The sequence below is a fragment of the Mus caroli genome, chromosome 3 (assembly GCF_900094665.2).
Source record: "Mus caroli chromosome 3, CAROLI_EIJ_v1.1, whole genome shotgun sequence".
Classification (NCBI taxonomy): domain Eukaryota; kingdom Metazoa; phylum Chordata; class Mammalia; order Rodentia; family Muridae; genus Mus; species Mus caroli.
Genome location: NC_034572.1, coordinates 107,978,828 through 108,004,120, shown reverse-complemented (window position 1 = coordinate 108,004,120; position 25,293 = coordinate 107,978,828). Strand labels below are relative to the sequence as shown.

Here is a 25,293-nt window from a genome sequence, read left to right as displayed (position 1 = left end):
GTGAAAACAATTCTTAATAATAAAAGAACAGCTGAGGCAATCACCATCCCTGACCTCAAGCTTTACTACAGAGCAATAGTGATAAAAAAAAAAAAACTGCATGGTACTGGTACAGAGACAGACATGTTGATCAATGGATTAGAATTAAAGACCCAGAAATAAAACCACACACTTATGGTCAATTGATCTGTAACAAAGACACCAAAAATATACAATGGAAAAGAGAAAGCATCTTCAATAAATGGTGCTGGTCTTACTGACTGTCTGTATGTAGAAGAATGAAAATAGACCCATATTTGTCACCTTGCACAAAGCTCAATTCCAAGAGGATCAAGGACCTCAACATTAAACCAAATATACAATATAATAGAAGAGAAAGTGGAAAAGAGCCTTGAACTCATTGTCACAGTGGGAGAGTTCCTAAACAGAATTCCAATGGCTCAAACTCTAAGATCAAGAATTGATAAATGTGACCTCATGAAACTGCAAAGCTTCTGCAAGGCAAAGGATATAGTCAATAAGACAAATCAGCAACCTGCAGATTGGGAAAAAAACCTTCACTAACCCCACATCTGATAAAGGGCTAATATCCAAAATAAAGAACTCAAGAAGTTAATCACCAAAAAAACCCAAACAATTCAATAAAAAAATGGGGTATAGAACTAAATCGATAATTCACAACTGAAGAATCTCGAGTGGCTGAGAAGCACCTAAAGAAATGTTCAAAATCCTTAGTGATCAGGGAAATGCAAATCAAAACAACCCTGAGATTCCATCTTTCACCAATCAGAATGGCTAAGATCAAAACCTCAGGTGACAACAAATATTGGAGAGGATGTAGAGAAAGAAGAACACCCCTGTATTGGAGGTGGAATTGGAAACTGGTACAACTACTCTGGAAATCAATCTGGAAGTTCCTCAGAAAATTGGAAATAGGTTTACCTAAAGACCCAGCAATACCACTCTTGGCAATATGCCCAAAAGATGCTTTACCATGACACTGGGGCACGTGTACCACTGTGTTCATAGGAGCCTAATTTGTGATAGCCAGAAGCTAGAAACAACCTTGATGTCCCATGACAGAAGAATAGATACAGAAAATGTGATTCATTTACACGATGGAATACTACTCAGCTATTAAGAATGAGGACATCCTCACTTTTGCAATTAAATGGATGGAACTAGAAAATACCATCCTGAGTGAGGGAACTCAGATCCAAAATGATATGCATAGTATGTACTCACTAATAAGTCCAATTTTTTTCCAGAAAACCCAAGACACAGTCCACGGAACTCAAAAAGGTCAACAAGCTGAAGTGTCCAAGTAAGGATACCTCAGTCCCACTAGGAAGAGAGAAGAAAGCAATCACAAGTAGGGAAGGAGTGAGGGAGGGACCTGGGAGCAAAAGTGTATGACAACGGGGGGATGGGGGGAGAAAGAGGAACCTGATTTGGTATTAAGAGAGGAAAAAAGACTGAAGCCCTGAGGGACAACAGAAAGAATGGAAACAGGCAACCTTAGAAAATAGGAGGTTTGGATGACCCTCAAGAATGCACCAGAGACCTGGGATGTAAGAGACTCTCAGGAATCAAATGGAGGGACCTTAGATGAAATGCTCAACAGAAGGGAGAGAGAACTTATAGAGCCTACTTCCAGCAGGAGGACAGGGCATCAAGTGAGCAATGGAGTTGCCATCCCACAGACACATCTCTGACCCATAACTGTTCCTGTCTGAAAGAACTGTAGGGATGGAAATAGAGAGGAGCCTGAGGAAAAGAAGTTCCAGAGACCTTCTTGGGAAGGGACCCAGCTCAAAGGGATCCAGCTCAGAGAGGTCCCAAGGCCTCACACTATTACTGAGGCTGTGGAGTGCTCACAAAAAAGAACCTACAAGAATGCACTCTGGAAAACCCAACAATCAGCTGAAAGAGTCAGATGCAGATTATTTGCACCCAACCAATGAACAGAAGCAGCTGAACCCTGTTGTTGAATTAGGGAAGGCTGAAAGAAGCCGAGGAGAAGGGCGATCTTGTCGGAGGACAAGCAGTCTCAATTAATCTGGACCCCCAAGATCTCTCTAACACTGGACCACCAAACAAACAGCATAACCAGCTGATGTAGGGTCCCCACCACACATACAGGAGAGGACTTCTGAGTCTGTGTTCATTCAGAGATGATACACCTAACCCTCAAGAGACTGGAGGCCCCAGGGAGTTTAGAGGTCAGGTGGGGTCTGGATGGGGCATCGACATGGAGACAGGGGGTGACAAGGGGGAGGATGTAAGGGATGTCAGCAGTCAGAGGGTGGATGGGGGGGAAGGCAGGATGCAATATGGAGTGTAAAAAATAAATTAATTTTAAAAAGATAGTAAGAAATAGGTCATGGACGTGAGCTTGGTATGGCATAAGACAAACCTTCAAATATTGCTGAATGGATTAATCAACTAAATAAAACCCCTTTAGCAAAAAAAGAAAAAAGAAAAGAAAAGAAATAAAAATAAATAAATAAATGTGTACTGTGGGCAGGCACAGTGTCACTGAAACCCTGGAGAATACAAACCTACCATGGGTCCAACGTCTCCATTTTCACCCTTTTCACCTGGTGGGCCCGGCAACCCCTACAAAAACATAATTAAAAATAGTTATCCATGTATTTTTTAAAAGATAAATTTAAAGGATGGAGAGAGGATGTCTAAGATGTTAAAGTGCTTGCTGACATATGTGTGGACCTGGGTTTGCATCCTCGAGACCTATGTAACATCAGACACATCTATAATCTTGAGATCTGTACAGAGATGGAAGGCAAAGACAGGACTATGCTTTGTGGCTTGTTGGCCTATAAAGCAGTAACAACACAACAGCAAACATTAGATAGCATCTCAAACCATGAAAGGCAAGACCAAACCAAAAGCTACCTCTAACCTACACTCATGCACCAAGAGTCATGCTCATTTTTGCTCACATATACACAGATTCATCACAAAGACAAAAACAGAAACAAAGAGATGCTTTTAGCTAATTTATAACAGTAAGTAAATATAAAGTTAAGTAAAGATGGGGAAATTAAGTTGCAGAAACAAACATACATTAAACTACTTATATTTAACTTTTTCTTACATTCTATAGGATCTATGGCAATATTTAAAAGTACAATCCATTCTTTCTACAATATACATTAATTTAAATTTTTGAGTTTTATAAAAATAAATAAATATAAATTTTGATCTCACAAACAGCTGTCCCTTTATTCTGTTTTGATCTGGAGTAGACTTCTTACATATTCATACTCATATTTTATATTTTATACAATCACAGGCCATTTTCAAAAGCCCTAATGAAGTAACACTTTCAGTTATGTAACAGTTTGGCAAAATTATATTCCACTATATTTCCAAGATCATAAGTACATTCTGAGTCTCAGCTTCAAATTTTAAAAACACACAAGCTATGAAACCAATTATATTTTCCGTGTCTCTCTTTTCCCCAATATCTCTCTTTTGTAATAACAACAGTGTAGTCAATGGACATTAGAACCCCAATGTTAGAGAAAACTTAGGCAGAGACAGAAACACGGCCCTGGAGTTCAACCTGCCTACATCGCCATGAGGAAAACTGCATTTCTACTCCGTCTCCTGACATCCTCCAAACAGATCTGTGTGTATTTACTCGTTCTGGCCATAGCAATATTTTCAATTCTTTCTTCATAAAATGAAATTCACAGTATACTTTGAAGCAATATTTTTTGCTTCGGTATTGATTTTCAAATCTCCTGTAAGTAGTGGGGTTATCAAGTAAAACCTAGAGTCTCAGAAACTATTTGTTAAATGAAAAGTGAACTAGTCCTAAGTAAAAACTAACCAAAAAAGTTACTCAATAAAAAAGATTCAACATTTGCTATGATACTAAAAAAAAATCCAAAAACTTCAATTATTACAAAATTTTATGGGATATTAATGCTCTAGTGAAGAACAAAATGTGTAAAACCAATTACTGACAAATGAGCACACATAGCAGAAACTTAACTAGGGAATGTGCATGGGAAATATTGTGATTCTTATTGGGTAGGAATCATACAAGTGGCTGACTTTTAATGATTTTAATAATATAATTAACTATATACATTCTATAAACTATACAAAATTAATTTTTTATTTTGAGATTATAACATTCATATGGATTCTTTTTTAATTTGATATTTTATTTACTTTTCAACTGTCATCCCCTTTCCCGATCTCCCCTCTGCACAGCCCCTAACCTATCCCCCATATCCCTGCTTCTAAGAGGGTGCTCCCCGAAACCCCCTCTCACCTCCCTGCCCTGTCATTTCCTACACAGAGGCATCAAGCCTTCACAGGACCATGACATCTCCTCTCGTTGATGTTCTAATACATCAGTAAACATGGCAGCAGTGCTAAAAGCTATTATTCTAATAAAACTGTTAGTTTGGAACATCAATGTAAGAGCTGCAAGTTATTCAATTTTAGCTCACAGCAATGCATCTGTGCACTGTCTTCCCACAGTGTTCCAGTGTAAGGAGTGGAAATGGTGCTCACCCAGCAGTGCTTATTCATTTGCAAAGATGACCTTTGATAAATTCATTCTGTTAACTGACACTGGTCTGTTCTTAGACTAGGAAACAGTTTCTATGTTCTACTAATTGCACCTGACTCCCAGGTAAGTAATAGTTCTAGTGGACATATTTGTAAGTATTTCCAATGTGGCACACTTCTGTTTTGCAAAAGGATGCTTTAATGTCAATTTTGTCCTTTTTTTTTTTCTTTCTCAAATGTCAGCGTGATATTTAAGATATCGGCTTATACATTTCCCAAATCGTTACTATTTTCTGATGGCAGCTTCTAGAATTTTAATTAGATTTAAAAAAAAAAAAAGAAGAAGAAGAACTAATCAGGTTGAGAATTAAAGGCATCACCCTACCCAAAGTTGAAATCCAAGCGCTCTAACATCAGAAACTTTCCAGATTAGCAAATGTGAGACTTAAGCACTTAAATATGAAATTTAACACAGATGGAGTAAACTTTTCTCTTTAGACCATTTTCTTTAGAGTGCATTAAACTTAAACATAATTAAGTCTTAAAACACTAAACAAAATAATTGCATTTTTCTCTTTGCCCAGGGGTTTGTATTTTTTTTTAAGTTTTGAGTTCATATCTAGATGAACTATAGTCAATATTGAAACATAGCTTTTCTTTTATTCACAGTACAAGCATGATTTGAAATGGCCTCTTTTATTTACACATATGATCATTCCTATCAGTTCAGCAGAGTAGGTTAAAAAAAGAAATATTTTATGTTATGCTTGACTGTATTTTGAGCCAATTAAGGCAGATTGTTCTTTTTATTAGAGTTAATAGAGACATAACAAATGAGATTCTCTTGTTGCAAAGGAAAAATGAGTGAATTATACCCTACTCTTCTTCAATGTTTACATGTCCTAACTGTTCTCTGATATGAGGATGAAGCAGATTTATTTTAATATTTTTAATTTAAAAATCACTTGACACATAAGTGATAAATACAAGATGAATTCAGGTCAAGAATCTACACTTGTTATATACCTATAATTATATGTAAACATATATTTAATATATCATGTATTCCAAACTATATAAATCTTTTATACAGATGAATAATAAATTCCAAGTCCAAACTCCTTTGTGTTAGAGATTGATATTCGCTATATATATTTACTAAAATTTCTAATATTTAGTCATCCATAAGTACTCAATTAGATAATAAAGATGCCTTTAACAAGCCAATTATATTAACTGCTTTTAATTTTGTTTAAAAAATATTTATGAGCAAATTTAGCATTTTTATAATTTCTATATAAATTGGTTTTTGATACCTCATAAAATATTTTTAATTATATATTTCTATATATTTCATTGATTATAATTTCATCAATTATGTTATGGATTCTACAAATACAAAATATAAGTCAAAAATCTTTAACCATGAGGTCTATGCTTAAAAGTTCAATTTTTAAAGGATCAAGAAGGATCAGTTAAATTAATGGGGAAGAAAAGGAAATTAAAAGTTACAAATGTATTGGCACTTTGACTTTCATTCTTACTTGTTATTTTTAAGGATGTATTACATCTCACACATGTTGATAAGCAGTGTTCACATCTATATTTATAATTACCTAACAACTTTGAAAGAATTAAACAAAAAGTAAAGATTTTCTGATTTCCTACTATACATTTAGAATAATTTTCTTATCATTTTGACAAGTTAGCCATTCAATGTCTATTTTACAATAATTCTTATATTACAACTTATGATATTGTATCATAATGTAACTGGTACAATTTTATCCAGAGATATTTTATATTAAAATTAATACTTATCTGATTTCATATGTAAAAATAAAAATTTGCATATATACTTATCCCACTTTCATATAACATTCTATAACTGCACAAGATTGTAGGTATTGTGATTGAGATGTTTCTACTTTTGCAAGAATCACTAGTGTGCCAAAATTAATATCCATACAGTACATGAATGTCATTTAAACCAAGCTATTATCAGCACTCAAAGAAGGAATAGGCAGGTACATCACACTCAAGTGGAAGAAGAGAGGCAGGTGCTTTGAACGTTTGCAGAAACCAGCAATCACCCAGTGAAAAGGGAAAGCCAACAGGGAAGATAAATTGGATACCATGCAGTGTTCTGTATAAGAAGTTTATAATAAAATCCATATAAAAGCTTTGTGTTCTTTACTGTTTTACAATTTAATATTTGGCTTTGGGTTTTTTATTATTTATCCAATTTTTGTATTACTTTTTTTTCAAAATCCAGTCCTTACCCCCTGAAATTCTGAACTTCCACAGTTCTTTATTTCATTTCCCCTTGTCTCAGAGGATGTCCTCACCCTACCTCCCACCCCCACCAGACCTCCTCAATCCCTGGGGACCCCAAGTCTTTCCAGGGTTAGGTGCTTCCTCTGTCACTGAGGCCAGACCAGGCAGTCCTCTGCTGTATATGTGTCAGGGGCCTCATATCAGCTAGTGTATGCTGTCTGATTGGTGGCTCAGTGTCTATGAGATCTCAGGGGTCCAGGGTAGTTGACACTGCTGGTCTTCCTATTGGGTCATCCTCCTCCTCATAGTTTGTGAAATGTATTTAAAAATAAATATTAATTGAACAATAAATTAATATTTGTTTTTAAAATATATTTCAGAAACTATAAAATCACTACTTTTTTATTTTTGTTGATCTATTTTCTTTTTATTTTGTCTGTTATTAAGACACTGCTGCAGTTTGTCTGCCACTTCAAATTCTTTTAAATTTTGTTATTCATCTGAAATACTAGTCCCTTTTGCTTTGTTTTGTTTTTTAACTATCAGAGCCACAAGACTGGAGTTGACTTTTTAAAACAAAATGGTGATCGAGGTATAGCCTCATGTGTCGGAAACAGAAACCAAATAAATGCATTTTCAAATACATGTTCAAGATGAGTGATTCCTAATGAAAAAGCAGTAGTGATGATCTCTCTCTCTCTCTCTTTCTCTCTCTCTCACACACACACACACACACACACACACTCACACACACACACTCACATACACACACACACTCACATATACACACACAAACACACACACACTCACACACACACACTCACACACACTCACACACACAAACACACACACTCACACACACTCACATACACACACACAAACACACACAAACACACACACATACACACACACACACACTCACATACACACACACACAAACACACACACATACACACACACACACACTCACATTCACATGCACACACATACACACACACACACACACACACACACACAAACACCACCACCACAAGCACACACACACAGATACTTTGTTTCTCTGCCGCTGAACATCTAGAGTAAGAAGTCAGTGGAAACCATGCAGAGGCTTCTTACCTGAAGACCTATGGGTCCAGGAAGTCCTGGGAAGCCTCGTGCACCCTCATCACCTTTTTGTCCAAACATTCCCTGCTGTCCTCGGGGACCTGGCTCACCATCACCTCCCTAGAGAATAGCAAGATACTGGTCAATATTGGAGAATACACTATAATACATTATTATAGAAATGAAGCCATTGCTAATGTGTTCAAAGCAAATCTACCAAATAATTTCAGAACAGACTCAGTTGCCATTGTCTTCTGCAAATATGCCATTGTTTTGCTTCACAAGCATTCCTTGTTTCTGGAGTTTAATTGAATTTATTTGGTCTTACCAATTAAAGTAAATATGGTCCAGTAGACAAATAATGTTCAAATTCATTGGATATTAAGTGATGTTCCTCTGTTTCTTATTTAAAAGGTATCATTATGAAAATTATAGCTACTTACTTTGGGTCACTGTTTAGCATACAAGTAAAATTATTAACACACAACATCATCTATATATATATATATATATATATATATATATATATATATATATATAAAAATAACAGCTTATACATTTAATCAAGGCACTAAAAGTACCTAAGTTTGTAGAATAAAGAGGTAAGAATACTTACAGCGATTCCAGGAGCACCAACAGGTCCTTGAAGACCCGGGGGACCAGGAGGACCCTGAAGTGACATACAAGTCAGAAATCTTAAAAGCAGGGCTTCAAAGACATCAGCTAAATTAAAAACAAAACAAACAAACAAAAAACTCCAAAAGAAAAATATAATGACTGATCAAGACTTATTAAGCATCTCTGTATTCCTTTGGAAATAAAGCAATATTATTTAGATGGCTTTGTAATTACTTTAGCAACTATCAAGTATTTTATTTCCTACAGACATATAGTTTCATATGTATGTCATGTTTATGTAATCCAAGCTTAAATTGGTATTTATTAAAACATGAAAACACTCCACATCTGAATGTTATAGATATCTAAGAATACAATCTTCTACTAACATAAATCGTTATCAAGACTTATTTTTAAAAAATTTTTAAATTAGATTTCTGTAGTGATTTTATATCAGGACCACATGAAAAATTTTGCTTAAATTATCAACAGGATTCTTAGATGCTGTTCATAGAATATATTGACATATGAAAATTAAGGATTTCTGTGCATACACATGTGTTATGTATTTCAGTGCTTAAGATTTATTTGAGCTATTGATTTCATAGGTATTATGAGCCATCCATACATAAGCATTCCATGGTTTTTCTTGTATGAACTAATCCATAAATAGAGTCACCTTTGTCAACTTTCCAGGAGCTAAAGCCATTTGTCAAAGGAAACAATTGAGAGAATTCCCCTACATGAGTGGGCTGTGTGCATGCCTGTGGAACATTTCCTTGAGAGGAGATTGATGGGCAAAGGATCAGCCCATGGGAACGAGAGTGCCACCTCTGAGCCTCTGCTACTGATGGTGTAATAAAGCAAGAGGAGCAAGTTGGGAGGAGTAAGTAAGCTGCACTTCCTGTGCCTCTGCATCAGCTCCCTCTTCCAGTACCTGCCTTATGTTCCTGCCCTGACATCCTTTGATGATGGACTTTGATTCTTAAGTGTAACTCGTCAAAATTTCAAAAAAAAAAAATTCCCACCTATATATTTGTGTGATTCTACAATTTAATCAATATTTGTCATTACAGAATGAAATAAAATTCAGTTTTGCGAATACAGGTGGTCTTACTAAGACTACAGTAAATATAAGAGAATTGTAACCATTGTATATGTATATGCATATAAACATAAATATCTTTTATTTGATTTATTTTGCACATTCACATATGTGTGTATGTGTGTTTGTTATATGTGTGTTGTACATACATATAAATATGTGAAGGACAAAGTAAGATGTCAGGATGTGTTGCATTTGTGCTCTATTCAGATATGCATAGGACAAGGACAGAGTAAGATGTCCTATTACTCTTTGATTTACCTCACTGAGTAATGATCTCTCATTACTGATCCCAAACCTAGCCTAACTTACAGCTGCTCCTGCATCATAAATGCGATCAGATATCTCAACTTCGGTCTGCATGCTAAAGAAGCAAGTGTCCTTGCTTTCTAAGGCATCTCCCAAATCTTTTTACTCTATATTTGTATTAGGATAAAAGTTTCCTTGGTTACTATTTTAGATAAATCAACAGGTGCATATTAAAGCTATTTCTACTTAAATTCACAGTAAAACAACAACCGTGACAAAGATGTGCTTCAGCTAAATGTTACTATAGTAACATGTCCAGGTAAATGGATTAGGGATGATACTCCCTCACCACAGTGTAAGGAACTCACATTTTCGCCTTTGTCACCTTTGCTGCCCTTTTGGCCTGGTTCACCAATTTCACCCTGTGTTGAAAAGATGCATGTTAAAGCTAAATTCCAAGTTACCATACTGCAATTTCATCATTATCATTAAACTCTAACATTTTTACCCTTAATACAATTACAGCTAGAATTTTAAAAACATGGTTTTAATGAAAATATTCTCTCTGACTCTTTGTTTCTCTGTAACTGATCAATTTATAGAAAGATCAAGTCAGCATCACACTGAGGAATGAAGCTTAAAAACTGACTTTTCCCTGAATATCACCACCATAAATTGACAGTGGAATTACATTGATCTCTATACCTATAAGGAAATGGTAATTAAATACACTTTTTTCTTTTCTCCCAGTTTTCCAATTAGCAAGATGATAGGAATATTATTTCACAATTTTATATATAACAATAAAATTAAAAACTAAGTCGAAACAATAAAATCCCACATTTTGTATAAAATGTTGGGAACATTTATTTATATGTTGCTAAAAAAGATTATTTATGCAACTACAGACTGTTTTGATTCTTGTGGTGCAAAGTATCAGGACTAAACATGGACTAATAATTATTTCCAAATTACAGTTCTTAAAGAAACATATTTTTTAAACATAAAACTACTGTTCTCTTATTACATTTTACATATCTACTCTATGTTTTCTTTTTATAAAACGGTATCGAGGTTAAAAAATATAAGACCACAAATCTTCCACATTAGAGTTAATTTTCGATTAGTTGTAGAGTTACTGAGAAAACATTTAATATTATTTGATAGGCTACACTAACAGGAACAATAACACCAACCTTGTCTCCATCTTCTCCAGGAGAGCCAGCAGGACCAGCAGGTCCTGGGAGACCCACAGGGCCTTGGACCCCATCTCTACCTGCAGGACCCTGGGGACCCTTTTCTCCCTGCATTGAAAACACAGATATCATTAAATTGCTCTAAAAAAAGACATATAAGTTGTACATAGTTAAAAAATAATGCATATATATATATATTAAATTTACATGCACATGCATGCCCACAAGTGTGTAAACACAAATACACATATATTCACAACTACAGATCTCGAAAGAAATTATTTAGTCTTCCTGGGAAACAAATTTCAACCTGCAACAAGCAAACAGAAACAATGAAGTTTCCTCTGTAGGTAACTAATAATGCCAGGAAAACTTATGTCCTTTTTAATAATTTATCAGTCTCTGGCTCCACTCTATAAAATTTATTAGATGCAACTGAGAAAATAAATACTTTAACAAAATATTTTTTTCCCAAACAAATAGTTGCAAATCAGATGTCTATGGTCTCTGGAAACACTCTAAACCTATACCTTGTCTTCCTAGCACTAATGATATTAGACTCAAACACACATAAAATTTTATCATAGGATGCACCTAGTTCCCATTTTTACAAGTGTCTTATAGATTCTATGAGGTGAGATATTTTAATTCATATCTTCTTTTCCTGACAGCAAACAACATGTGTTGAGTGTCTCTTTTTTCTTCATTTTTGTGCCTCTTTGAGAGTAGCACCATTTTTTCTATTTGGAAATTTATGTACAGTGAAAATTACTATTTGCTGATAAAAGCAACCTCTACAACCATGAAAAGTATGATTTGAGTTTTAAAACAATGTATTGCTCAGTACTAGCATTTCCATTAGTTTTGCAGAAAGCAATGTTCTTGATTGTACTTAGTTTTTGTTTTGTTGCATTAACTGGGAAGCTACAGGTGCTTGTCTTACCTCTGTGTCACACACTGATCTCCCAGTCTCCTGTCCCTTTATAATAGGTATGTTTATTGATTTTTTTCTCCAGTTATCTCCATAAAACAATAGTTTCAGGGAGGTAGATATCAAACCCAGGGCCACATAACTGTCATAAGACTGAGAATGGTCACCAAGCATTAAGTACTCATTCATCTTTTGCTCTCTGCTTTAACAGACATGCAAAGTGATCAGCTGCCTCAAACTCTTCCAACCTTGATTTTCACACAGATTGTGGGTACCTTGAACTGTGAGCTAAAATAAACACTTTGTCCTAAAAGTTGCTTTTGTTTGAGTATTTTATGACAAAAATAGGAAAAATAATAAGAAAGTGCCTTGACCTATTTCCTACAGGGAGCTGAAGACATCTAATGGTAAGAGGAACAAAATGCTTTCACTAAAAACCTAACTGTTACTGCTTCATAGTTAACTTTATACAATTCTACTAATATCACAATTCTTCGAATTTATCTCTCCTCTCTCAAGAGCTCTCAAGTGTAAGTCAATGGTCATTGCCTAATCTCTTTTTATCACAGTCTGTTTCACATGATGATAACAACTGTAGTGAACATATCACAATTCCCTATGATGCTTCAGAGCTGTAACTGCGCACAATCCTCAGACTCCTATGACTGTCTTATTTTCAGACATGGGGAAGTAGGCACTGAACTTAAGAACAACCATGAGATTCCACCTCACACCATTCAGATTGGCTAAGATTAAAAATTCAGGTGACAGCAGATGCTGGCGAGGATGGGGAGAAAGAGGAACGCTCCTCCGTTGCTGTTGGGACTGCAAGCTGGTACAACCACTCTGGAAATAAGTTTGACAGTTCCTCAAAAAATTGGACATAGTTCTACTGGAAGATCCAGCAATACCACTCCTGAGCATATACCCAGAAGTTGCTCCAACACGTAATAGGAACACATGCTCCTTTGTTCATAGCAGCCTTATTTATAATAGCCAGAAGCTGAAAAGAACCCAGATGTCCCTCAACAGAGGAATGGATTCAGAACATGTGGTCATTTACACAATGGCATACTACTCAGCTATTAAAAACAATGAATTTATGAAAATTTTAGACAAATGGATGAATCTGGAGGATATCATCCTAAGTGAGGTAACCCAATAAAAAAAGAACACACCTGATATGCACTCACTGATAGGTGGTTATTGGCCCAGAAGCTCAGAATCCTTCTTAGAAAGGGGAACAAAATACCCATGGAAGGACTTAGAGACAAAGTTCAGAGCAAAGACTGAAGGAACGACCATCCAGATACTGCCCCACTTGGGGATCCATCCTATAAACAACCACTAAACCAAGACACTATGGCAGATGCCAACAAGAGCTTGCTGACAGGAGCCTGATATAACTGTCTCCTGAGGGTTCTGCCAGTGCCTGGCATATACAGAAGTTGATGCTCACAATCATCCATTAGATGGAGCACAAGGTCCCCAATGAAGGAGCTATAGAAAGTATCCAAAGAGCTGAAGGGGTCTGAAGCCCCATAGGTGGAACATCAATATGAACTAACCAGTACCCCCAGAGCTCCTTGGAACTAAACCACCAAACAAAGAAAACACATGGTGGAACTTGTGGCTCTAGCTTTATATGTAGCTGAGGATGGCCTAGTTGTTCATCAATGGGAAGAGAGGCCCTAGGTCCTGTGAAGGTTCTATGCCCCAGTATAGGGGAAGGCCAGGACCAGGAAGGGGAGTGGGAGGGTTGGAGAGCAGGGGGAGAGGATAGGGAATAGGGGATTTTCAGAGGGGAAAACAGGAAAGGGGATAACATTTGAAATGTAAATAAAGAGCATATCTAATTTTAAAAAAAGAATTTAATCATGAACTAAATAAATGAGAGAGCTGAGCTCTCAACTCGGTTCTGCTTGGCTGGAAGTCAGAAGCCTATTCAACTTCAAATTTTGCAGCTTTTATGCACTGTTGTCTTTAATATATTCATTTTTCATTTTATTTTATTTTAATTGTGAAATATAGAAATGTGTTCATGGTATGATAATATGAGAGGAATTCTACACACCCCTACTTGTTCCTTTAGGTAGTGCATCCTTCTTTGAGCTTCATGGCAAATATGAGGTAACCCACATGCACAGGCTATATACCTTAAAAGTGCACTTTCCTTCATTCAAGGGTGTAACTGTCTAATATTTCAAATACAAGCTTGATTCTGTATTCCACTTTCATTGTTCTTTGTCTTTTGAAACATTCAACAAACGTACTCTTCCTTGTCTCTTGCATATGTCATGATTTATAATCACTTAATCTATTTTACTCTTTTTTCAAGGGATATTTCACAACTCCTATCCATGCTGGTTCTCTCCAGTTTGAGTCTGGATCTCTGTTCTCTCCCAGGACTGCATCACATGTAAATGGAATGCTTTGGTTCTAATCCTATTATTCTAAATAGCAACCCAGGTTTATAATCTGGCCCTCATCATTCTACAGTCAAACAAACAAATACTTCTATTACAGAAAAAGTATTTGGAACTGATTTTCCTTGAAATCCCTGACTTCTATTGCCTAATTTCTTTTAGTTAATTAAGCATTGACATCACATTGTTTCAGATGGCCTTTTTTTCATATCACATTACTACAACTGTATGATCAAAAGATACATAATTAACAGAGTTCTATGTCTATAATCCAAAGAGGCACCACTCACCTACGGAAATCATAATTTTCTTTAAGAATAAGTTTCCCAATCAAAATATTTCTCCACATGGATAAATTGAATGAGGTTTGGCCTTTCGTTTCCAATCCCACCTCCCAAGGATTCTCATTGGACTGATAAGTTGGAGGTCCTTTTCCAGCCATAATTATCATCATCAGTAGGTATTCTGTACAGTTTTGTATTTTCCAAAATTTTTAGTTTATTTTTCTTTCAGAATGCTGAGTGGTTGTGAGTGGGCATAAACTACACACTTGAGTTCTACACAATCTCTCTCATCTTTCACTCCATGTAAATCTGTATTTTCAGAGAGCTCAAAATTTTTAACTCAGGCCAAAACTGTTACTTGAATGTAGGAAAACAGAAAATGTAGTGAACATTTTGGCTAACATTTCCACATGATCTTGGAAGACTTTTCCACAACATCTGTGGGTAGTTTACACCACCAGAGCCGACAATCTTCCTTAAGATATGACTTAATTCAGTAGCTACCAGTTAGTTTTCCTCAGTACTGAAGTACAATAATATGAATACCCATAGCTCCAGGTGTGAAAAAATGAGAGAGCCTAACTGAGCAAGGATTTCATGGTCTGTTAGCTAGGATATCACCAACTGTCAAGACTTATAGAACCTTATTCTACTTAAATATTTTTCATTAGTCTCTCAAAATTAAATTTTAAAATAACTGACAGTGCTTTTGACTTTGGTATTTGATTTACTATTTTAGTTTATAAATCAAATATGTATTCAATTTAAATCAAAGGACTGAATACATTATCCTCATAGAACTTATATTTTCAATTTATACAAAGTACAATGAAGTCCCTTTTATCTATATTCGTCCTTCATTGCACAATTTATGTATGGCCAACATTTTTCAATTAAGTAGAATCTAAGACATTGAGCCCATTTTCCTCTATCTCTTCCCAGTGAACCATACAGTGTAAGACATACAGCCTTAGAAAATTTCTCAGCACAAATCTACAATATGGCTTCGCTTCAAAGCAACAATTATATCCAACAGTGTAAAGGTACTATTCTAATTTTCTGAATAAATTGCAACTAAAATAGCAGGACTAACATGGTTTGAAAGTGATCTCCCCAAAATATATTGAATATGTCACTGTCTATGCAATGATTAGGAGGTGGGGCCTAATGAAGGTGATCATTCCATAAGAACAAAGATAAATGAATGGTATTAGTAATTGATTATTCAAAAAGTAAATAAATATAAAAAGGGATTATTCCACTCTCTCTTAGTCTTTCATTGTCACAGGTAAGTATAAAACAAGGGTTTCCTGATACTCTTCATTTTGTATTTCTTAGTTTCCACATCAGCACTCAGTATATTACTGTTCATATTGAATTATCAAGTGTAGTATTCTGTCTCAGGACTGAAAAAACTGAAACACTTAAATATCAGGGCAGGATGATTAAAGAAAAATATGTGGACAATGAATATAATTCCATTTCTAAAGCCAAAGACAGTAATTAAAGAGCAGTAAAATTTTGAATTACAAGTTTAAACTCAATGTGTATCCCACACCTTACAAGGAAAAGTATAAAACTATATTTATGTGCATCTTCACACCTTTTAATCTATACTGATTTAATTACTTTCTGCATTTATCCTAAACAATGAGAATATGCTTTTTAAAATTCAGTATGATTGCAACAAAGACAGAAATGAAAGAGACAAACTATTAAACTAAGGTCCATAATAATTGATATACAAACATTTTAAATCCAATAACTATAATATGCAATAACCAGATATTTCCTATCTCAGTTACCACAGAGCAGAACTCGGCTTCCATGAGAAGCTCAAATATGCCCTGAGGGTACATTTATTAACTATGAAAACACTGGAGATGAAGTTCGTGTTTCAAGAGGTATAAAAAGTTCACATTTTTCTAATATAAAGCAGCAAGGTATATAAATTTAATCAAAACTCCCATTTTCCCTTTTAAATGAGCAAAATTAGAAGCCTTTTACATTAATAACATTCCACTCCCTCACAGATATAAGGGCTTCATAACTTGTGGGGAAATGCCATCTCATCTAATTGAATTTCAAAGTTTCTCTATTGTAAGAATACAAGGAGCTGTCTTCCTATGCCAGGCACATCTGCAGGGAGAATGCACTGAGGTGTGAAGAGCTAATATTCTCGAATAAAAAGTAATCATGTGTGCAGGTTGGCAGTGTCGTATATTTTTCCCTCAGCCTTACTTACAGGAGCACCTTTTTCTCCAGCTGGGCCAGGAGGACCCTGGGGGCCTGGACGTCCTGGCAAACCAATTGGGCCTGCTGTGCCTGCTGAACCTCGCTCTCCAGGAGAGCCCTAGAACATGAGAACAAGGATATCTTGTCATTAATACTGAAAACAAATACTGCCATGAGAATATCTTACTAAACAATAAAAATATAATCTACTAAAAAAAATCAAGCTAAATTTGAAAGAATTTTGAGAACTTGGAAGTAGATATACCAACCATATGCTGGGCTAAATCCTAAATCCTATATTAAGAAGAGATGCTGATATTTAAATTTTTCAAGGAATTGAAAGGTACCCTAAACATTAACTTAATATGTAGGTTCCTTATAAAATAAAAAGAAGCAAGATTTACTTGGATGTATTATGACTAGCATGTGCTTGTAGCTTTTATTTTGGAAAAATGTGTTTGTTGAAAGTAAAGTATGCGTAATATTTAAAATTAACTTAAATATTACATAAATTTGTCATGTATCTCAAGAAGAGATAGAATGCTGATTTGAATCTAAGGATTGTGCAGAGTGTGTAGATGTTATATATTATGATTAGAAAGCAAAATACTTTACTTTCTGCCTTAAAGCATTCTTAAGATTAAATTTCAGAATATTATCTTCCCTTTGGAGGCTGCATTAAAATTAATAACAAAATATATTGCTTTTCTATAGTTAAAATATTTATCATGATCTTGTCAGATCTCATCAGGATTAAAACAAATGATGGGAAGACAAGACAATGGGATTTTCATAATATACCTGTGCCCTAATGTACAACACCAATCCATTTTTTCCTATTAGTTATTACAGAAATTTTCTAAGCCTGGCTATCTGCAATAATTGAATGTTCAACATCGATTTTACTTTATCTACAAATAAATGCAAAGTGAAAATCTCTGATGGTACCTATTGATTAAACAAATGATGTATAGCAAAGTTGAAAATATTAAATAGTCTCAGAACAGCCTTGAACAAATAAAACTTTCTAATTTAACAACATTGAAGTATTCTCTTTTATTTAGTTTCATCTCAATTTCAGAAGAAGGTCCTGTTTATAAACTCACAACAAGTACAAAGGGAGGACACTAGGAAACAGCTTTGAGAAACTCATCTTCAAACTTAATATTTTTCATAAACCGTAGATATTTGTATTGATAAAAACTTTTGAGCGTGTACATAGTAAATATAATTACTCTGTGTAGTAAGTTAAATCATTATATGAACAAAACAATTATGTATATGCAGGTTAATCTTTTAGTGCTCAAATTTTTTTGCAATGACCAAGCCCTTTTGGTAGCTACTGGCACAATGAAGCTTGCCATAAATAAATGTACCAATTAGTCGTGTGTTCCTTCTCTTTCCAGCCCTGCAACCAGAGTTTTCTGATCTTGACTCAATTGTTTTAGGCTCATTTTCTCACCAATAAAACAGGAACAGAAATAGCCTGTGATCCATCTCATGAAATGTTAAGTCTTGTGATGTACCTAAAGCTCGTTAGGAAATGCTTATCTGACAGTAGGAATACAATTGATCTTAGATACATATGCCCAATCATCTCTACACTTAAAAGATATACATAACATTAAGTAGTAACAAAACTGAAAGTTGATGGAAGTCATTAAAAACTTCTACAGGTTCTATTGTGCCACTAAGGTCATGTTGATAGCTAGAGGACAGTATATTCTACAAAGCATTATTATATCCTTGAGTTTTGACAGCAATGGCAATTTCTAAAAAAAAAAAAAAATTAAAGTAAACCTACAGAACTATCATTTTTGTATTTTTGATTCAGATAGCCATGGTCCATGCAGTTTAAAAGATTTGCCTATGTTACTTCTCTTTTTGATGCCTATGAACAAAGCTGCATACTAGATAGATATTAACCTCTATAGTGACTGGATTTTCATGTTCCTTAATTTTAGAGAATATGCTTTAACACTTTCTGATCTTTAAACCTTCTACTAAAATGCTTACTTCTATGCTGTCTTTACCCTGTTGGTACAACCCGTCCTTTACATACTACTACATCTTCCTATAACTCTTGTAATGGTAACAAAACAAGAAACTCCAGCACTGGGGTGTATACTTGGACTAGTGAAAATGGGGCTGTTTCTCTAACTTTGGCACAAAAGAAGACACTAAAGAATTACTTTCAGTTACTTTCATTGTTTGTTTCATAGTCAAGGGAGGTTTTGTAAATCATATGAAAGTAGAAATCAGACAAGTCATCTCATTAGCATTCAGTGTAAATGAGGCCCACTGAGGAAAAACAAACACAAGCAAGTTCTTATGATCCAAAACTATATAGAGAGGAAATATAAAACTGAATTGCTATCTTTTGATGATGAACAAGTTGACCTCCCTTACAATACTAGGAAGTCATTAAACCCTCCTAACAACACACTTTAAATCACATAAAATAAAGGTCTAGATGAAATATCAAACATTATTAGAATTTGTAGTATAAACCTTGAGTGATTAACTCAAAGGTTTTACTCTTTCATGCACTATTTTTCCCTTATAGACTGATATTCCTTGGGTGTCACAGCTTCGTTCTTAAGAACAAAGTGGAACAAATGGCTAAAGATCATTGGGGCCATTATTCTAAAATCTCTATTCTCTTATCTGAAAAATAAACAAAATGCAACAGAATAAATAGGTGTTGAACATCTGAGAGGAGCGGCTCTTAGACCTGAGGGTGTTTGATGCCCTAGTGTAGGGGAATGCCAGGGCAAGAAGGCAGGAGTGGGTGGGTGGGAGAACACCCTCATAGAAGCAGTGGCATGGGAGATGGAATAGGGGGTTTCCAAAGGGGAGACCTGGAAAGGGGAAAACATTCTAAATGTAAAGAAAATATCCAATTAAATAAAAGAAAATGAGACAAAAAAAGTTATGACAGAGACATGTAAAAGCTATTGAAGAAATGACAAGGAGAAATAATTCACAAAGGAGAAGTTAGAATTCAAAATATTAAGGTTGGAAAATGTTAGAAACACACTTCATGAACTTCCAGTCTGCTTCCTGTCATATGTTTGCTTTGTACATATGAAGAAAATTCTATCACTCTCAGAATAACAAGCCCTGAATTAATAAATAAAATAATATATAATTATTAAATTAGTTAAAAACAAGGGGGAATGGCTTTTGCCAGCCTTCTCATTTAAAATACCAGTTTTAAAGACTTATGCCTTTAATCATGTGTGTGTGTGTGTGTGTGTGTGTGCGCGCGCGCGTTCACGTGCATGCATGCATGCTCTGGCTTTGTGATTATGTGTCCAATGATGACTTCAGAGACCACAAGAAGGTACAATGGAGCTGAGTAATAGGTTAGTGACTTACAGTTGTATAATATTCTCAAAGATATCACATGGCTGAGAATCAAAGGACAATACGAATAATGATATAGGTATGTCATTGTTACTAGAATCACATTATGAAGAGGATTTGTCAACCATAATCATTAGGTTGATTCTGAAGGCAATATAGAACCCCCCCAAGTGTGGTTCAATAAGATAATGGCATAGTTAAAGAAGTATGTGAAACTCATATATACTAATATTGGGAAATGAACTGTTGGAGGATAGGTAGCAAAATGAATTGAGTTGAGGAGAAAAGTTAAAACATTGTCAGGAAGAGAATAAAAGGACTAAGCAAAGAAAATGATGGTAGAAATGAAGATAAAGTACTGTGAAGATGATTAACACGGCTTAAGTAGGAGAAAGAAGATAAAATGAAAATAGGCTTCTAAATATGGCATCTTGTGTGCTATGGTGATGCTTCAGAGCATTGTGGAAATCAAAGGTGGCCTTAAAAACGTGAGCTCTGCACTCTGTTTCTCTGCAGTTTACACACATGTTCAGGAATACAAGGGAAGCTAAACTGGCACGTGCTCACAGCCTATTATTTCATAATGTGACAGAGCTGTGCAAAGTCACTATTAGCCCATGAAATAACATCTTTTCATTTTTTTCTTGATATTCTTTATCACTTAAAAATTCAAGTCTCATGGAGTACATAAATCATACTGAATATAATGTATATGAAATTGAAGGTTATTTTATAATTAATTACTAAATGAGAGACTGAATAAGATGACAAATTCAAACCATAACCTCTCCAGGGTTTTGTTTTTGTTTTTGTTTTTTTTTTCTGTTGATGGCTTTCTTTTGCTTACAATTCTGATTTATGTTGTAAAGAGGTAAGATAGTTCCTTATCTCCTGCCAGAGCAAATTCCTCCAAACTCCTTCATCCTTCTGCCTCAGCACTCATCAGTGCCTGCAGTTAGCAGAAAACAGGCACTGACTGCTTTGATGGACACCTGTTTATTTTCTCTTCCCCACACCATGTGGGATCACAGAATGAGAATGATGGCAGAGGAGCTGTAATGTGCAAATATGGACAACATGGCTATCTATTATCTTCATACTTACAACTGGACCCTGTGGGCCCTGGGGACCTTCTCCTCCTTTTAGCCCAGGTGCGCCCTGAAAAAAGTGAAAACACAACACCATTGAATCCATGTGAATTCATGATAAGGAGGTAATGTAAGACTGACCAAATGGAAATTACATATTTTCTGAAACAAACACATGAGGGGTATGTACATGAGGCCCCAGGGAGTTTAGATGTCAGGTGGGGTTGGGGTGAGGGGTGTGGACATCCTCGTGGAGACAGGGGATGGGGAGGAGGTATGGGATGTGGAACAGTCTGAGGGTAGATGGGGTGGGGTGGGGAATACAATCTTTAATGTAAAAAAATAAATTTCTTAAAAGATTATGATATATATGTATATCATAATAAATATATATTATGTATATATATATATATATATATCCTTATTTGCTAAGCTCAGAGATAAAAAGATTCTGAGCAAAAGCTTTATCTATATGCTTGACCTATGCCTTGACTTTACCTGGGCTCCAGGAAGGCCTCTTTCACCGGGGAAACCGCGTATTCCTGCTGGTCCATCTTTCCCTGAGATACCTTGAGGACCAGGATCACCCTGAGAGATATCATACATATATGTGCAAAGTGTAATTTCTACACAGGTTTCTATGAACAAAACCATTATCTTCTACAGTTAATTAAAGAAAATGTGAAAGTAGAACTTGGATGTCATATATTTAAAAGGCTGTCATTAGGAGTCTCATGCATATTAAAATAAACAGTGATACCCAGATGTAAGAGTATACACAAAACGGTGGCATTACGGTCGGTGAAATGATTCTTGAGTTATTATTTAGTTACATCTTTAAATAAGAATAAGTTTACACTAAATTTCTCCATGGAATGCTGCGTTGATGTTGAATACTATGGAAAAGCACAGGACTCCCATGGGAAATGACAGGCAGTCCACCGAAGCTTTGAGTCAGAGAATGGCCTTGAGCTTGTTTTACCTTTGCACCTTCTTTCCCTGCAGCACCAGGAAGTCCTTGCTCGCCAGGAGGACCAGGAGGGCCAGGATGGCCACGTTCACCTATAGGACCAGTCTCACCAGTTGGTCCCTAAATCAAACAAGCAAAGCCATATTACAGTGTCCATTCATTTGGGGCAAATAAATAGACAGCAAACTCAAAGATTACTCTCCTTCATGAAATCATTTTCCTTTATTTTTGTGATGGGCAACAGAACACCTGCTAGAACATAACGAAAGGAGTGTATCTGGCAAATGTTTGAAAAGCTTACTGTAGCCTTGGTGAGAATAGCCAGATGTGCTAGGGAACTATATGTAGTATGCAAGGATAATTTCTTTTTCCAATACTAGAATCACTTGACAGGGAGGCTAGCTGGGTTACTCTTTAAAACATGGTACTATAAATGACAGTTTCATCATATTCCTCTTTTGATATGAGGTATCAAATGAACTTTACAATATAGAGACATTGATGCCACTCCAGAGCATACGTACTCAAGAGATCACTTGCTGCTTTCTAATAGCTCAGTGTCCCTTGGGATCTCAAGCAAATGAAGCAGTTGTCTTTGAAATTTCATTGACACAAGCATCCTCTTACAAATAGTTAATTCAAATTCATTTGACCAAGTCTAAGGTGGGACAGTAAGGGATCTTCAAGTCCAGTCCATGAGTTTGCCCTTGAAACTATACTAAAAAGCCAGCTGCCTGAAGTTACAGGAAATGCTGAGGGGAAATTCTAGGTCATCTATTTGTCCTGTAAAACTGGGGTAAGAAAAGCTTTCAGTGTATAGAGGAAATGGTGGCCAGCTGCCCTCTGTTGCCAAAGCAAAATGAACACTTTAAACTTTAAACATAATTAAATAATTTACGACATACTGAGAAAAATTCTAGCAGCTGAGACTGTTAAAAATCAGAACACATTATTGTGGTTGCTTGTGGGATAACATTCCCAAAATACAATATGATTTTTGTTTTTGATTTGTGAAAAGAAAACAACACGTCTCCACTTTTTGATATTTCCACATCTAAATTCCCTTATCTGTAATTATGGAAACTCTTTAACTTATTAATATGAACACATTTTCCCAAAGTCATTCTTACCTATATAATGAGTACAAAGCCAATTTGTATGTCTTGAGAAATTGTTTTAAACTAATTAATAATAATAATAAATATAAATTATTTGTTACATTTTCAAACATTTAAGTCAGCTTACTAGAGATTTAAAAAAAAATTACTAGGATAATGAGGAGACATACCTGTGGTCCTACCACACCTCCTGGTCCAGGGGGACCTGTCTTGCCTTGAAATCCCTAAGAAAGTAAAGTACAATGTATAAAAGCTATACATAGAATAAAGCAAAAAATCAAAAATCTGCAAAATAATTAAATAACATGTTAAACAAAAGTCTCATTTGGACTAAAAATTATTAATTTCAAATGTCATGAGACACTGTATTTATTTCTATAAATGTCCAAAATATTCACTTTTCATTTTTACATCAAAGTACAATTAGTAAATAATTAGTGTTTATTTCAATAAAATAAAACCCTGGCTATAAAAGAGAGATGGAAGAAAACCATTTTTATCACTGCTGTATCACATCCAGCAATATATGGAAATTTAAATAAGCAATGTTTATAGATGATATGTAAAATGTATTTAGCATTAACAGTATTATTTCTTACAGTTTTCAAATAATCCAATCAATAAATATGAGCTGGTTGATGTGACTGGTGAGCAATGTTCAATATATCAGCTTTTGGGAATAAGGTCTAGGATATACATTTCTCCAGGTTCATAGATTATTTTTCCTATATGATTTGTTCATGATACATTTCTTTCTAAAGCCATATAATCTGCATTTGAAAGTTGGGGAAACATGTACAGAAAAAAAAAGGAGAAGAAGAAAAAAAAAACTAAAAGAAAACTGGAGGGAGAAATTTTCCAAATAAAAGGAAATAGTGTTTGCAATGCTTTCAATCAGTAAAATATAGAAAGAGTATGAACAAACAAGCAGAAACAAAAAGAAATTGGTCATTCTTCTTTTGTACCACAACTTAAGGAAGATTATGATTGAATTATTTACAACAAAAATATAGGTAAGTAAATGAGTCTGAACTTTTATTATTGCAGTTTATATTACAGGGAAAGGAAGTACATGGTTCCTTTTTAAAAACTGACTTAAGACCATGAGACCTTCTACTTGCCCTAAACTCTCAATAGTAAGACTAAGTCATTCTGAAGAATATTATCAGAGAATGTATTTAATATTTTCTAGTTATCACATTGAAGCAACTGGTGAGTTTGAAAATCAATGATCAGACTATCTACTATGTGCGTGCCCATAAAAATACATATTTACATGTTTGTATATCACATGAATTAATATGCATACAATATATGTGCACATATAAATGTATATATGTATGCACATATACATAATACTCCATGGATTATGTCAATAACCTCTACTAATGCAATTATACACACCATACCAATAAACTCTAACATCTGCCCCATACTATAAATTGCTGATGTGTTCTGAACCCTGATCTATACTGAGAGGCCTCAATCGAACATTACCAATAATGTCTGGAGACATTTCATCTCAACATGGAGAGAGATTCCTGACTGTGATTCTCCAGCCATTTTTCTGTATGATACATGGATGCTTTGGATAATAATTTTTAAAATAAAGGTCCTTCAGTTCATAGGCTTCCCTCAGTGCTCATGGGGAGATTCTGGTCCATCTTGTGAGTATTGAACATACAACCTTATCTAGATTGCCCTATTGAGACATCCAAGCTATAGCCAATTATTTTATTTTCTTTTTTTTTTTTTTTTTTTTTTTTTTTTTT

At 35.0% G+C, this 25,293-nt stretch overlaps 1 protein-coding gene across 4 annotated transcripts in view; it reads right to left on the bottom strand.

Annotated features, from left to right (window-relative positions):
* Col11a1 (collagen type XI alpha 1 chain) overlaps positions 1-25,293 on the bottom strand; it is a 187,134-nt gene that overhangs the window by 43,132 nt on the left and 118,709 nt on the right. For all 4 annotated transcript variants that reach the window (XM_021159058.1, XM_021159057.1, XM_021159060.1 and 1 more), the window contains 10 exons: positions 23,692-23,745; positions 22,416-22,523; positions 21,932-22,021; positions 21,450-21,503; positions 16,987-17,094; positions 11,101-11,208; positions 10,273-10,326; positions 8,549-8,602; positions 7,945-8,052; positions 2,566-2,619 (listed from right to left, as the gene is read on the bottom strand). In XM_021159058.1, the coding sequence (XP_021014717.1) occupies positions 2,566-2,619; positions 7,945-8,052; positions 8,549-8,602; positions 10,273-10,326; positions 11,101-11,208; positions 16,987-17,094; positions 21,450-21,503; positions 21,932-22,021; positions 22,416-22,523; positions 23,692-23,745 (792 nt within the window). The remainder of the gene's footprint in view (positions 1-2,565; positions 2,620-7,944; positions 8,053-8,548; positions 8,603-10,272; positions 10,327-11,100; positions 11,209-16,986; positions 17,095-21,449; positions 21,504-21,931; positions 22,022-22,415; positions 22,524-23,691; positions 23,746-25,293) is intronic.